Here is a 16,337-nt window from a genome sequence, read left to right on the forward strand (position 1 = left end):
AAATGTCAAGAGCGATGGCCTTAACCTCTCCACCTTCATCTAATGCACGATAAAACCTGTCAGTTATTACTGTTAGCAAATCAGCTGTAGAACGAGAAGATCGAAATCCATATTGATGGTCAGAAAGTAAGTTATTAGATTCAAGATGAGAAATTAAGTGTTTGTTAATTAAAGATTCAAAAACCTTGCTTATGATAGGAAGAAGACTTATGGGACGGTAGTTAGACGAATCAGATCGCTCCCCAGAATTTTTGAAGATAGGGATAACAGATGCGGCTTTCCAGCAGGCTGGAAAACAAGACTCTGATAAGCACTTGTTGAATAGTTTTGAGAGTATAGACGACAGCTCCGGAGAACACTTCTGCAAAACAATAACAGGTATGTTGTCCGGGCCACAAGCTGTAGAAGAATCTAGGCAGGAAATCACTTTAGACACAGATGCTGGAGTGATATGAATGTCAAGCAAAGGATCAACCTGTTTGTTGGCAATATCAGGTAGAACGCAATTAGTGGAATCAAGAGATGATATTGATGAAAAGTTTTTAGCAAACAATTCAGCTTTGTCTTTAGGTGAGGTGACAAAGTCTGAACCATACAAGAGAGGTGGAATTATAGATTTGCCCTTATTATTGATATTATTAAAGATTCTCCAGAAGTCACGAGAGCCTAATTTTTGAGATGAGATACGAGATTTCATGACCTGAGAATAGCGGGTTTTGGCGTTAGACAAAACCTTTTTACAGTTGTTTCGAGCAGTAATAAACAGACGCCTGTTTTCTGGAGAATTGTTTTGCTGATAAATATGGAAGTAACGGTTTCGATTGGCAATCGCAGCAGCACAGTGCGAGGAAAACCATGGAGGAGAGTGAGACTTGACCTGGAATCGTCGAGAGGGAATAAAAGATTCCATGCCAGCCTGAATCCACGAAGTTATGTAAGAAGCACATTTGTCGACAGGAAGTTGAAAGATTTCTACCCAAGGGCCATCACGAAGAAAGTCACGGAAAGAATCCCAGTCAGCTTTACTGTAGTTGAAAGAGGTTCGGTAATAGGGGGATTCAGGTGATGAAGGAGAATGAGATATTAGTTTCAGAGAGATCAAACTGTGATCAGAAGAACCTAAGGGTGAATGCGGAGAAATTGAGCACTGACTAGGATCAGAAACAAGACATAAGTCGAGTAGAGAAGGTAAATGATTAGGGTTGTCAGGAAAGCGAGTTGGAAAGTTGACTATTTGAGTTAGGGATTGAGAAAGGCAAAAGTTGTGGGCTTTAATGCCTGCAGAGTCACTGATACTAGAGCCAAGCCATTCAGAGTGGTGAGCATTAAAGTCACCGACAACAACTACATTAGCTGATGGATAAAGAGAGAGGGCTAGGTCAATATGATCAGAAATAACATCAAAAAGAGTGCAGTCTTGAGATGAAGGAGAGCGATGTAGAACAAAGAGAAAGGCAATAGAGTGAAGTGGTGCTAAACGAAAGCACATAAAAGAATAGTCTGTGGATTCAAACCTAGTTTCACAACAAACAGGTGAATTCTTACGAATGTAAATGCCCAGGCCAAGCATGTGACTATTGGAGTCTTTACGAATCAGAGGAAGATAACCATCAACACTAAGATCACAAGATGAGACAGCCGAACTCAAATTAGTCTCACAAAGAGCAAGTAGGTCTGGTGAACTTTGCAAGAGATAAGACTCAACAGAAGAAAAGTTACTTCGAAGACCACGAATATTAGTGAATGATAGGTTTAGAGAACTTGGTGATGATGATGGTTTTTTGTGTTTTATAGTTTTTGGTACTTTATTCATTTTTAAATTAGATTGAAGAACTTGACTCAAAGCATAGATAGTACTCAGAACACCGTTTAATAGCCCAAGCAATTGCCTCATTACTACTAATAAACCCTAAGCCGTAACAAAGGGCTCCAAATGTGGCCTCCGCAATGCACACCAAAAGTACAAACAGGGACACCATCCATGCACAACATGGCACTGTTAATACTTTGATATTTTTCAGCTGTTGATGGAATCAGCCTCTCTGAGAGCTACCACAGAGTTCGGGAAACCTGACTACCAGCCGGCCTCAGAACCATAAAACTGAGTTTTAGAGCTGTACCCTCATTAGGAGATAATAGAATGAGTTGCCTAGTCATAAAAACAGTGACACAAGCAAACCCATGCATTGAGTCAAGAAGATCCAGCATTCAACATCCTAAACTGGAAACAATGTATTAAAAATACATCTGCGCCAGCCTAATAGATGAAGAAGGGGTGCGAGGCTGGTCAACAGATAGAGTCTGTTTACCCCTTAAGTCTTTGCCTAGGAGGCCTTCTACAAGACAGTAGCCGGGTGCATTTAACATCAGCCCAAGATGAGTATTTTTATCGAGACACACCATCTCTAGCCTTTACTCAACCAAGAGCCCCAAGGCAGGGGGTGTTTTAAATCGGAGTTGGCATCTCCTAGCCTTTGCCTAAAAAGGCATATCCTACAAGGCAGCAGGACATGGAGCAGATTGTACAAGGCAGCAGGACATGGAGCAGATTGTACAAGGCAGCAGGACATGGAGCAGATTGTACAAATGTCATTGAATATGAAATATTTTGTGAATTGAACTAAAATAGTAACTTAGAGAGCCAATTGTTTGAGAGCTAATTAGAAAAAAAATCTTTTATTAATAAAAGTAAATTAGAGTTGGATACTTTTTAAGTTTCAATAATTGTTTTTCAAAGTTTTTTATTTGCTCAGAGCTATTTTCGTTTCACGCGGGTTAGTTGTTTTATGGTTGCTTTTATTTAGATTTGTTATTTGAGTGAACTTATTTAGATTCATGTTCATTTTTTTTCTTTATTCCAGATATAGGCAAACCAATAAACTTGAAAACGACAGAAAAAATCATAGAAACAACCACGACGTTTCGTCACGCTTTCTTATTTAAGCATCTTGACGTGTTTTTTTACCAAAGTCTACTTTAGTATATTATTAGTATATTTTTTTACCAAAGTTTATTTTAGTATATTTTAGGATATTTTAGTATATTTTAGTATATCGTGCTTCTTTAGTTCCTTCATTTCTAGTGAATAAAAAATCTTATAGAATGATAAAATTTTCAAAATCTAACTGCGACTTTTTTAAGCTATAGCCACAAATAGTTTGAAATCTTTTTTTTTTTAAACCTTAAATGAATGAGTTTGATAGTTTAAGAATTGTTTAGTAACTAATGTTAATGTTTCAATTCAATTGTTTATATACTTATGCATTCTATTGGGCATGAAAACTAAAAACTCACTTAAACTGTTTATAATTTGTTTTATAATTTTTATAACTTCGCTTTACCTATGCCTATCCTGATCGGAAATAGTTAATCTGATACGTAAATAAAAAAATTTGAAATCAAATTTCTCTAAATAAAATTAATAAAAAGTTTTTATTTAGAAGTACTATTAATTTTTTAAGATACCGGGCTTCCATTACTTCTTATACAATATAAGCATGTATTAAATAATTCTTATACAATATAAGCATGTATTATATACAATATAAGCATTATTCTTTTTTATACTGAATGTAAACTTTACACCATATCTTCACAACAAAAATTGTTCCATTCTCCACCTCGGTTTCTTTTCCACAGACTCCATCTTTACCCCAACTTAAAAATGTTGTTAGTGTAACTCTTCTACCAGAAGATGCCATTACTATCTTTACTGAAAAACTAGAAAAACTTGAAAACTTGATTGACTGGATAACTTGAATAACTTGATAACTACAAAGCAGACACACTATTTATATTATTCTATAAAAATTGATTAGCCGTCTGTTGATTTTTAATGAGATATTTCATTTTTAATAACTAGTTATACAATTGCATATTAAATAAGCTGCCGTCTCGTTAAGAAAAACCATTAAGTTAACGCGGAAGTTAACAGGGAAATAATTTAAATGTCTTTAAAGTAAGACAAACTAGTTTATCGAAAAAAATATCACATGGATAATTTTTTTTATTATCGTTATTATTATAAATACCAAAAACCCAAAATAAAATTCTAATTCTTGTGCATCAAATGCGTATATTTCCCTTTTTTAATCAAATAATTATTAAATTTATAACATAATACTGTAACTCGATATTATATCGATTCGATATTATACTCGATATAATACGGTAATTCGATATTATATCAATCAGTTATCGTCGTTTGAAAAACAGTACGATTTAGTTATATTATTTAAATTGTTTAAATTATAACTGTTTAAATTTTACATTTAAATATAAAAAATTATAACATGGATTTTGCTATCCATATTAAAATTATGTCATAAGAGAAATTTTAAAAGAGTACATAAATAAAAAAAACATCATAAAATTCCCTTATTTTTTACCCAAAATTTATTTTTGAGACGGGCTTTTTTTGGCCCGTCTAAACTGACTTAGACGGGTGCGGAGACGGGCACGGGCCATAGCCCGCCATTCCTGCCGAAGCCTGTATATATATATATGTACATATACATATATATATATATATATATATATATATATATATATATATATATATATATATATATATATATATATATATATATATTATATATACATATATATATATTATATATACATATATATATATATATATATTATATATACATATATATATATATATATATATTATATATACATATATATATACACATATATATATATAGAACTCTTTTATGTTGTCAGAAAGTTTTTTCCATATTTTGTTGACAAAAGGTAAAAATTAAAATGCAAGACCGGAATTTTTTATTATTAATTGATAGACTGCCTGCCCCAACCAAACCCTCAGTCGATGTAGCAGCACTCCCTTGCGGTTCAGGCTAAAAAATAGTAGATGTAGCAGCACTCCGTTGCGAGTCAGGCTATTGGTCAGTTGATATAGCAGCACTCTCTTGCAAGTCAGGCTATTTGACAGTCGATGTAGCAGCACTCCCTTGCGAGTCAGGCTATAAGATAGTCGATGTAGCAACACTCCATGCATGATTTACAGTTAAAAAAATATAAATATTTTATTAAAAAATTAAAAATAAAAACATTTTATTAAAAAAAAAAAAAAAAAAAACATTGTTTATATTGTTAAAAACATTCAGAATATTTTTAAAAACATTCTGGTCAATTAAATCTGCGTTTTTGTGGTTTTTTTAAAAAACAATTAATTTGTAATTAAATTAATGGTTTTAACTTTCTGACAACACGCAAATGTTAGATGAAAGTCAAAAGTAATTAAAAGTGACGTATGTGTTGGCGTAAGAATCATTTTTTTCCTTCCGCTCTTTCCAAATGCAACAATCTATAGAACTTTATATATATATATATATATATATATATATATATATATATATATATATATATATATATATATATATATATATATATATATATATATATATATATGTATATATATATATATATATATCATAATTTATTTTTAAATACCTGTGGCTGAAAGAACTTCTTTGATTCGCCTTACACGATTTTCTGTCAAACCAAATATAGATATGAAGGCTTTGATACACAAACATATTTTTGTAGAACTCTTGTTCTACAAAAATATGTGTGTGTATCAAAGCCTTCATATCTAACAATGTTCAGGTGATACTTAAACGAATAACTATGAAGTTTAGATTGTTCGATTATTAAATTTCTGCTTCGTTGACGCTTAATGCTATGAACAGAAATAAGAGAAGAAATATTCAAATCCTGCTCATCCTTTGTTTTCAAGTTGTTGAAATATGATATAAGTTTTATTCTGTCATCTTCTGTCGTAACTTCAAAACAATTCAGACTAACACAGTTACATGGTATTCCTATAACATGATTTTTTAATCTCAGATCTCGAGTAAACTCTCTTTTTCTTCCATTAACTGCCTTTTTTTGAGGTTTTTCTGTGACTGTAGGGTTGTTTAGATTAGCCGCTGCCATATTTTTTAATGATAAATATTGGTCACGTGACTTATTATTTTATTATCATTGGTTTAGTTATTAATAACTTGGACAACTGCGTTTTTTACCAAGTAAACATTGGACAACAGTGGTTGTTTTAAAGTTGCCCTTTTTTTAAAATAACCATAGAACCTTATAACATTTTTTTTATTATGAATTTTCAAATTAAAATAGCTTAATACTAGAATATCATAAAAATATCTCAAACTCAAAATTTTCAAAAGGTGGACATCTGTGGTTTTACCCATGTGGTCTTCAATTGTATGTCTATATTGAGCATATGAACATCATGTCATCTGATTAGTCTAAAAAAAGTAATCGAATTAAAAAAGGAAAAAATACGCCACATGTATTAACTGGAAATCAATTTATTTATACATATTAATAAAACAAAATATATAAAGAAAAGTATACCATCATACTTGATACTTGAACCCAAATTTGATACATGTTTGATGTTTGTGGTTCTCTCTCTCATATTTATGTCAATGTAAAAAAAAACTTGTTGTTGAATTAGTAATGATGATTGTAGAGAAAAAAATATTTGGATGAACTTCAGTCCCCCATTTTTTTTGGGGGGGGGGGTTAAGGTTAGGTTCAGGTAGCCCCATGTTGTAATAAAGGTTTTTACCCATTCGACACCTGGGAGATTTTCATTGAAACATTAAACATCACTCCCTAATCGATCTAGATAGGATTTCACAATAATTCGAAGATCAAATGAGGTCAGTGGGTAGCCAAAAGTTGAAACTTTATTCAAGCAATCACAAAATGACTGTTCTTTTTCAGGTGTGAAGACAGCCGGATGTCCTGCATGTTTCTTTGTGATAGGAAGGTGTTGTCTTCGTAGAGCTCTCTTAATGCTGGAACAGCTGATTCTAAATTGTTCTTCAGCAAATTGTTTGCTTATAGCTCCACATTCAAAACTAATACAGGGTTGCTCTAAGTTTTGATTGGTATAGTCTTTATAAGCTCTTGATTCCAATTTATTTCAAAATAAAATATAATTATAGAGAAAAAATTCCCTATACAAAAAATCCTAAAAGTTTAATGAAAGTTACTAAAACTTATGTTATAACACTTTGTATACTCACCTTTATAAAAAAATATATATATTTAAGTAAGGAAATAGAAGCTCTTAAATGTTTAAATGGGGAGAAGCTATTAGTAAAAAGGAAGTCCGTTTTTAACAAAGTTTATCATCAAAAGCATAAGTTGTTAACAAAAAAGAACAGAGTATATATCTTTTAAATAAATTTTTTTTAAATAAACAAAATACAAATTGTTAACAAAAAGGTACAGAGTATATATCTTTTTAATAAATTTTTTTTAAATAAACAAAATACAAATTGTTAACAAAAAGGTACAGAGTATATATCTTTTTAATAAATTTTTTTTAAATAAACAAAATACAAATTGTTAACAAAAAGGTACAGAGTATATATCTTTTAAATAAATTTTTTTTAAATAAACAAAATACAAATTGTTAACAAAAAGGTACAGAGTATATATCTTTTAAATAAATTTTTTTTAAATAAACAAAATACAAATTGTTAACAAAAAGGTACAGAGTATATATCTTTTTAATAAAATTTTTTTAAATAAACAAAATACAAATTGTTAACAAAAAGGTACAGAGTATATATCTTTTAAATAAATTTTTTTTAAATAAACAAAATACAAATTGTTAACAAAAAGGTACAGAGTATATATCTTTTAAATAAATTTTTTTTAAATAAACAAAATACAAATTGTTAACAAAAAGGTACAGAGTATATAACTTTTAAATAAATTTTTTTTAAATAAACAAAATACAAATTGTTAACAAAAGGTACAGAGTATATATCTTTTTACTAAGTTTTTTTTAAATAAACAAAATACAAATTGTTAACAAAAAGGTTCAGAGTATATATCTTTTTAATAAAATTTTTTTAAATAAACAAAATACAAATTGTTAACAAAAAGGTACAGAGTATATATCTTTTTAATAAATTTTTTTTAAATAAACAAAATACAAATTGTTAACAATAAGGTACAGAGTATATATCTTTTTAATAAATTTTTTTTAAATAAACAAAATACAAATTGTTAACAAAAAGGTACAGAGTATATATCTTTTTAATAAATTTTTTTTAAATAAACAAAATACAAATTGTTAACAAAAAGGTACAGAGTATATATCTTTTAAATAAATTTTTTTTAAATAAACAAAATACAAATTGTTAACAAAAAGGTACAGAGTATATATCTTTTAAATAAATTTTTTTTAAATAAACAAAATACAAATTGTTAACAAAAAGGTACAGAGTATATATCTTTTAAATAAATTTTTTTTAAATAAACAAAATACAAATTGTTAACAAAAAGGTACAGAGTATATATCTTTTTAATAAAATTTTTTTAAATAAACAAAATACAAATTGTTAACAAAAAGGTACAGAGTATATATCTTTTTAATAAATTTTTTTTAAATAAACAAAATACAAATTGTTAACAAAAAGGTACAGAGTATATATCTTTTTAATAAATTTTTTTTAAATAAACAAAATACAAATTGTTAACAAAAAGGTACAGAGTATATATCTTTTAAATAAATTTTTTTTAAATAAACAAAATACAAGTTGTTAACAAAAAGGTACAGAGTATATATCTTTTTAATAAATTTTTTTTAAATAAACAAAATACAAATTGTTAACAAAAAGGTACAGAGTATATATCTTTTTAATAAATTTTTTTTAAATAAACAAAATACAAATTGTTAACAAAAAGGTACAGAGTATATATCTTTTTAACAAAAAGGTACAGAGTATATATCTTTCTAATAAAAAGGTACAGAGTATATATCTTTTAAATAAATTTTTTTTAAATAAACAAAATACAAATTGTTAACAAAAAGGTACAGAGTATATATCTTTTAAATAAATTTTTTTTAAATAAACAAAATACAAATTGTTAACAAAAAGGTACAGAGTATATATCTTTTAAATAAATTTTTTTTAAATAAACAAAATACAAATTGTTAACAAAAAGGTACAGAGTATATATCTTTTTAATAAAATTTTTTTAAATAAACAAAATACAAATTGTTAACAAAAAGGTACAGAGTATATATCTTTTTAATAAATTTTTTTTAAATAAACAAAATACAAATTGTTAACAAAAAGGTACAGAGTATATATCTTTTTAATAAATTTTTTTTAAATAAACAAAATACAAATTGTTAACAAAAAGGTACAGAGTATATATCTTTTAAATAAATTTTTTTTAAATAAACAAAATACAAGTTGTTAACAAAAAGGTACAGAGTATATATCTTTTTAATAAATTTTTTTTAAATAAACAAAATACAAATTGTTAACAAAAAGGTACAGAGTATATATCTTTTTAATAAATTTTTTTTAAATAAACAAAATACAAATTGTTAACAAAAAGGTACAGAGTATATATCTTTTTAACAAAAAGGTACAGAGTATATATCTTTCTAATAAAAAGGTACAGAGTATATATCTTTTAAATAAAATTTACTTAAAAAGTAACAGTTAGTATAAAAATATTTTACTTCATTAAATATTTTTTACTGTTAGTATAAAAATATTTAATGAAGTATATATCTTTTCAATAAAATTTACTTAAAATTATAAATATTAAAAAAATTATAGATATTAAAAAACTATATATCTTTTCAACATTTTCTTTAAACACATTTTTTCAATAATATTTTTTTCAACACATTTTATGATTACACTTACTACAAACAGATTTAACTTATGTGTTTTTTCATGACATTACCACTTTACTGGTACAGACAACATTCTTGCTCTCAACAAACCCAAGTCACATTATAGCTAAGTGCACCATTTGGCTAGCAAGGTCAACACTCTTGCTGTAAACTAAGCCAAGTCACAAAAATTTGAAACCATGCAAACAACATAATAACCACTTAAAAAACTATATACACATAACATAACACATCACAAACATAGAAACACTTCATATATAAAAGATATTTACACACTTACAAAATATAAACCCATTTACCCTTAACACATATAAACACATAATAAATAACACATAAATGTAATTAAATATATAAGTTAAGACAAATACATAAATTAGAAACATTTATAAAATACAACCTTATTTTTGTAATATTTGTTTAATGACATACCTTGTAATAAGTGTTTAAGGTTAATCTTTTACTACAGAAGTCATCAAATTAAAAATAACATAAGGTTAATCTTTTACTACAGAAGTCATCAAATTAAAAATAACATAAGGTTAATCTTTTACTACAGAAGTCATCAAATTAAAAATAACATAAGGTTAATCTTTTACTACAGAAGTCATCAAATTAAAAATAACATAAGGTTAATCTTTTACTACAGAAGTCATCAAATTAAAAATAACATAAGGTTAATCTTTTACTACAGAAGTCATCAAATTAAAAAGTTATTAATTATATATTAAGTTATATACAAGTTATAAATTAATCTGACAAAGCAAAGTTTTCAATCTTATTACTAATTAAGCAGATATTACCAGATTATAAAGATTTAAGAATACCTCATCAAGTGGTCAAAAATATAAAGAGAAATATTTAAAGATCAAGCATGCTAATTCTTATTTAAAAAACTCTGTGTAAGCGCGCACAAATAAGTTAAAGCAACAGCAGCGTTAAGTTCAGCAATAAAATATAGTGATTATCAATCCTTGGGTATGCTGGGTAGTTATCTATTATAAACATTACTATCCTCTTTCTTTTTTAAACTTTGTATCCATTATCTGTATCTACTCTTCGAACAGTACGCTATCCATCCAGCTTTTTTTTTGCTTTCTGTATCTGCAATGTAAGTGCTTTACTCCTTTAAAGCAGCAAGGTGATTTTGATTTAACTATCACAAACAATTTTATCGCCCGCTGCATTTGCGCTGACGCAGTGGTTTGAGTTATCAAGTGATTTCTATGAGAAAGTATTAGTGAGGGTTCAAGGGATAATGCTTAAATAAAATAGAGGATTCAGTGTGAGGGTTCCCATTTATCAATATAGGAATGTCAACAATATTGCGATAGTTGTTTGCAGTAAATAACTGAGTTTTATTAGAGTTTAAGTTCACAAGCCACTGCAAGCCCCAAGCTGTTACAGAAAAAAGATCAGATATAAGATTGGCTGCCTGTTTAAACCCATCAAAAAATGAAGACTCTTTGTCAATACTGGAGTATAAAGTTGAGTTTTCAGCCCTTTTAGAAGTCAGGAAAATCATGATTGTCAGCTGTAGAGCAAGAATAACGAAATCCGTAATTATTGTTAGAGAGTAAATTATTGGACTCAAGATAAGATGTTAGAAAATTGATGATCAAAGATTCAAAGACCTTGCTAATAATAGAAACAAGATGATGCAATAGAAACAAGATTACACTATAGTGGAAGGGGTCAGTGTTTTCCAGAGTTTTTAAAAATTAGAACCAATGATCTTTTCTACCAGACAGGAAAACGAGGTTTAGTCTTTTTTTTTCTTTTTTTCTCTATATATCTTTACTTCCAACAAGGCTGCAAGCAACCACTATTGTTGGAAGTTGGAACACTGTTGTTGGAGTTAGAAGTTACTGGAAAAGAAAAAATAAAGTTTATAAAGCATGATAAAATTATATGAATGAGGAAAACAAAACGAAGGGAGTGAACTATGAAGAACTATGTTTACAATGTGTTTTTAGACCTTTTATAAAAGAGAAAGGACATCATTCGAAGATCTGCTCCAGATATGGCAACAGAATTCCATACAAGGACTGATTTGAGATTTGTAGTGATTAAAAATAGAATCTAGAGTAAGAAAGTGGCAGGCATGATAAAGAGATAGGACCTTAGCAGATGCTAATTTTGCAATTTGATATATGGTTTCTTCTGCAATTTGATATATGATTATTTTGCAATTTGATATATGGTTTCCAAGAAAGATCAGAAGTAAGAGTTAATCCTAGAAGGCAAAGGGTAGATAAATCATTGAGCACATTATTGTTCATAAATATAGAAATCTTCCTATATAAATATATAGGAATCTTCCTAGATTATTATCTTCCATAAATATAGGAATCTTCCTAGATTGTTGCAATAACAATTGGCTAAAAAAAAATTAAGTTTTATCTGAGTTAAAGTTCACCAGCCACTGAGAACGCCATGCTGTAGCAGAAGTGAGATATTTTTTAAACTCAAATGCACCCTCCAAGAAATCAGAGTGATGGCTTCTTATCAAGACAAGAGTAAAGATTAGTATTATCAGCGAACAATGCCACCTTAGATGTGAGAATTTCTGGGAGATCGTTAATGTCAATTTAAAAAAGTATAGGACCAAGGATAGATTCTTGAGGAACCTGAACCCCCTTAAACCCCTGAAGTTACAGGAGATCAAGAAGAGTGCTATACATGGAGGACAACTTTTACCTTAGGATTGGTAAGGAAAGATTCAATCTCAAGGTGTGACCTGATACACTGTAAAAAGAGAGCTTTTGGAGAAAACCATCATGCCATTATGGAGAAGACTAGCATATATATAACTACTTATAACTATATATATATATATATATATATATATATATATATATATATATATATATATATATATATATATATATATATATATATATATATATATATATAGTTATAAGTAGCGCGCTTTATAAGCGAGAGGTTCCAAGTTCGATCCCCACCACGTCCCTGATAGTACCGCACTCAACTTGTTTCTCCGCACAGCAGCCTTGATCGTCAAGTTTCGTGTTTCGGAGGTATAGAGTTGAGAGAGGGTTTAACCACAGTTAAGTAACCTCCTCGCCTGTAGTGGCCTTCTCGGCATTGGGGAGGTGAATTAACAAAAAATATATATATAACTTAATTTGCTAGTTTAGATAAGCACTCTGGCGTCACACTGAAAAAGCCAGCTGGGTGCTTCAGTACATATATTGACTGACTCAGGAAAGAAAGCGAATAAAATAAACAACATAATAAAATAAGCAAAATAACAACATAAGTGACATAACAAAATAAGCAACATAACACACTAAGCAACATAACAAAATAAGCAAGGCATGAAAACATAACAACAAACAACAAACAAAGCAAACAAACAAAACAAACAACAAACAAAGCAACATAACAAAATAAGCAAGGCATGAAAACGAGCAAAATGATATCATAGCAACATATTTACACAATATTTTATAAGATTTCCATTTATTCATATTTTTAATGTTAACCTATTAAACATTTTAATAAAATATATAAGTAACTACAGGGTTCCCATATGTTCTGATTTTACGAAAGTGAGCGCAATGAAAGTTTTAATTTTAATTAATTTAGCGTTGCGCTCGCCTACGTAAAATCAGGACATGATTTTACATAGGTAAAAATTCATATTTGCACCTTGGTAACTATGTCATATTTACACCTTGGTAACTATGTGTGCAAAAATGAATAACCTATAGATAAAAAAATTCACCAAAAAAAAAAAAGGTTAAAATTCAATTTAACTGATATGAGCTCTAAGCTACACTTTATATTTTGATGCAAATTAAAAATATAACTATAAATAACAAAATAATTATCATAACTTAAATACAATAATCAGAGTATTTATTTAAGATGTTTACTAAAATCATGAAAACATTTTGAAGTTTTCAGAACGTTCCATAAATTTTTATACAAGTTGCTCGCCAACCTAATAAATTCGCAAAGTTACGTTTCTTTCTATTTTTTAATCACCCATGACTTGACCTTTAAACATGTGAATGTTGAAGTTAAAGTGAATGAGAAAAATATTGAAGTTAAAGTGCTCAGTGAAGTGTGAATGTTGAAGTCAAAGTGCGAAGTGAAGTGCGAATGTTGAAGTCAAAGTGCGAAGTGAAGTGTGAATGTTGAAGTCAAAGAATATTTTATTATTTTAGTTGCTTTTGGATTGAATAAGATGAAAAAAATAATAAATGTGGATGCATTTTTGCTATTACTTGTGGGTTTTTTTATTTAAAAAAAGAAAGTATTCTGCAAGATATTACAGCGGTTTTTTTTATGTCCAAAACCACATCTTCTCATTCTCGTAGTTTTAGCAAGATATTGATTCTTACTATTCAATGCAGTCGTGGCGCAGTGGTAAGAATTCTGGCTCAGAGCCCATAGATCCTAGGTTCGACGCTGGCTCTAGTCCAATAAGCGACATTGTTAAGGAAGAAGACGTGATCTTCCTTGTTAAATACTCTTCCACGGCGCTCTGTGATAAGACCGCAAAGACTTCTGGGAGCACTTTAATAACTAGAAAAAATTTATATTAGCTTGAAAATAAGGCTATCATTTTTTTGTTGTTGTGGTTTAATTATTATTAATAAATTAAGTAAATTTATTAAATTTACAATAAAGTTTTTTAAATAATATTTTTTCCTATTAAATTTTTTTATAAAATTTATAAAAGTCGGAAAAATAAGAAAAAGCAAAAACAAGTTTTCTTAAAACAAAAATATAAATAAAACAAATTTTTTCATTTAGGTGAGGGTCATTTTCAATACAGCACTGAAGAAAGTAGATCTTTAGAAATATATTGTGAATATCCTGCTGCGCTTAGAAAATACACATCTCGTGTGATGTTTCCGCCATTAGCTGTTCCCGAAGATCCGAATTTACGTTCAATAACTATTCAGTTACAGTGCAGTCTTACAGGAGAGATGATTAATTGCATTTTAACAATGCGTTATTCTGAAACATTATCGAACTACTCATTTGAGGCGTCATCAGTTAATCGATTATTTATTGACTCACCTCATCTCAAAAATGTCGTGCACAACTTGCAGTTGATATCTCCTGGGTCTGAATACAAAAATGAAGCTAAATGCCAATATAATGACAACATTTTGCATACAACATTTGGATTATCAGCTTTTAAGATTAGAGTAGTTCATTCACGCGATCCTATATTATCTGTAGTTGAAGTTATTGATCTATCTGAAAATGTACTTGCTACTTCTCACACAGTAGGAAGGTTTTCTTTGCCAAGTGAAAAACAGGTTTTAAAATCTCAGAATGTTTTTACGCATGAGCAATCTTTTGAAAGATCTATGTTGATCAGAGGATCAAAAAAAGATTGGGGATTACTAAAATCACGATGGAAAGGATTTACTAAGGCAAAAAAAAATCGTAGAGGTCAGCCCGGAGAAATGGAAATAAAGTTGTTTACATTAAATGGAAAAAACTCTAAGTACGAAAATGTGAATAAGATAAATGATGTTAAATTTGAGTGGGCTACAGAACAAGGACGTGGAAGTGTAGACTTACACAGTGGTTATATTCGATTTTCTGGAAGTGTTTCGGATGTTCCTGAATTTCTGTGTGTTGCGCATTCAATTGCCATTTTGTTTGTTCTTTGTCAGCCGCGCCCTCCACCACCTAAAGCAGGTGGTGGTTATTTACCGCCAAATCGACTCGGACATTTGAATTTAGATGCAATGGGTTTGTTAGTTATTGGTGGCTTGTATGCAACTACTCTCCCGAAATGGTACCATGTTGGGACACTGAGAGGTTATTTCATTCAAGTTCCTAAAGTTTCTAAACGTTACAGTGATGACAGTAATGACATCGATGGTGAAGAAGATAACTGTAATAGCGAGTTGGATTCTGAAAATGTTAGTTTTGGTAGGTGTGACACTTATTGGATAGAAAATAATAGTGGTTGTGGTAATTGTGGAAGTGGAGGTGGATGCAGCAGTAGTTGTGGTGATAATAACATTTGTGAAAATAATAGCGGGGGTGGTTGTGGAAGTAGTTGCGAAGGGGGAGGAGGATGTGGCAGTAGTTGTGGAGGAGGAGGTGGTGATGATTGATTTATTTGTTTTATATGGTGTTTTTTTTTTTTTGTTTAAATTTTCTGTTAGGCATATAGAAAACAATGTGGAATTAAATTAATAAAATAAATTTATTGAGATATTTTATATGTTTTATATTTTTATATATATATTTTATATAACTTAAAAAAATACTTTAATTAATGTGTATTTTGTTTCAATTATGCTTTTTCAGAGTTAATAAAAGATTTTATCCAATTCTACGTGAGTTTTCACGTTGCATCTTTATTTTTAATAAATATACACTTAGTTACCGAGTTTGGAAATTGAAAATATAAGCTAGAAAAAAAGAAAAATTGTGGTTTAGGACCTTACTTTTTTTAAAAAAAACATTCCTTTAAATTATAGATAAACTGAGATAATTATAAATTAAAAGAAAAATTACAAAAGACACAATGCATATTGTATATACAGTGGTGTGAAAAATATTAAGACCACCAAGAAAAAAAGCTTTTTTTTTAGTTTATACCACTTTTTAG

The 16,337-nt window shown here is 28.9% G+C and overlaps 1 protein-coding gene across 1 annotated transcript in view; it reads left to right on the forward strand.

Moving 5' to 3' along the window:
* LOC100207090 (uncharacterized) overlaps positions 1 to 15,945 on the forward strand; it is a 30,775-nt gene extending 14,830 nt beyond the window's left edge. The window contains exon 3 of the mRNA XM_065814799.1: positions 14,510 to 15,945. Coding sequence (XP_065670871.1) covers positions 14,510 to 15,837 — 1,328 coding nt within the window. The 3' untranslated portion in view covers positions 15,838 to 15,945. The remainder of the gene's footprint in view (positions 1 to 14,509) is intronic.
* Positions 15,946 to 16,337: the final 392 nt, after the last annotated feature.

The sequence above is a fragment of the Hydra vulgaris genome, chromosome 12 (genome assembly GCF_038396675.1).
Source record: "Hydra vulgaris chromosome 12, alternate assembly HydraT2T_AEP".
Lineage (NCBI taxonomy): Eukaryota > Metazoa > Cnidaria > Hydrozoa > Anthoathecata > Hydridae > Hydra > Hydra vulgaris.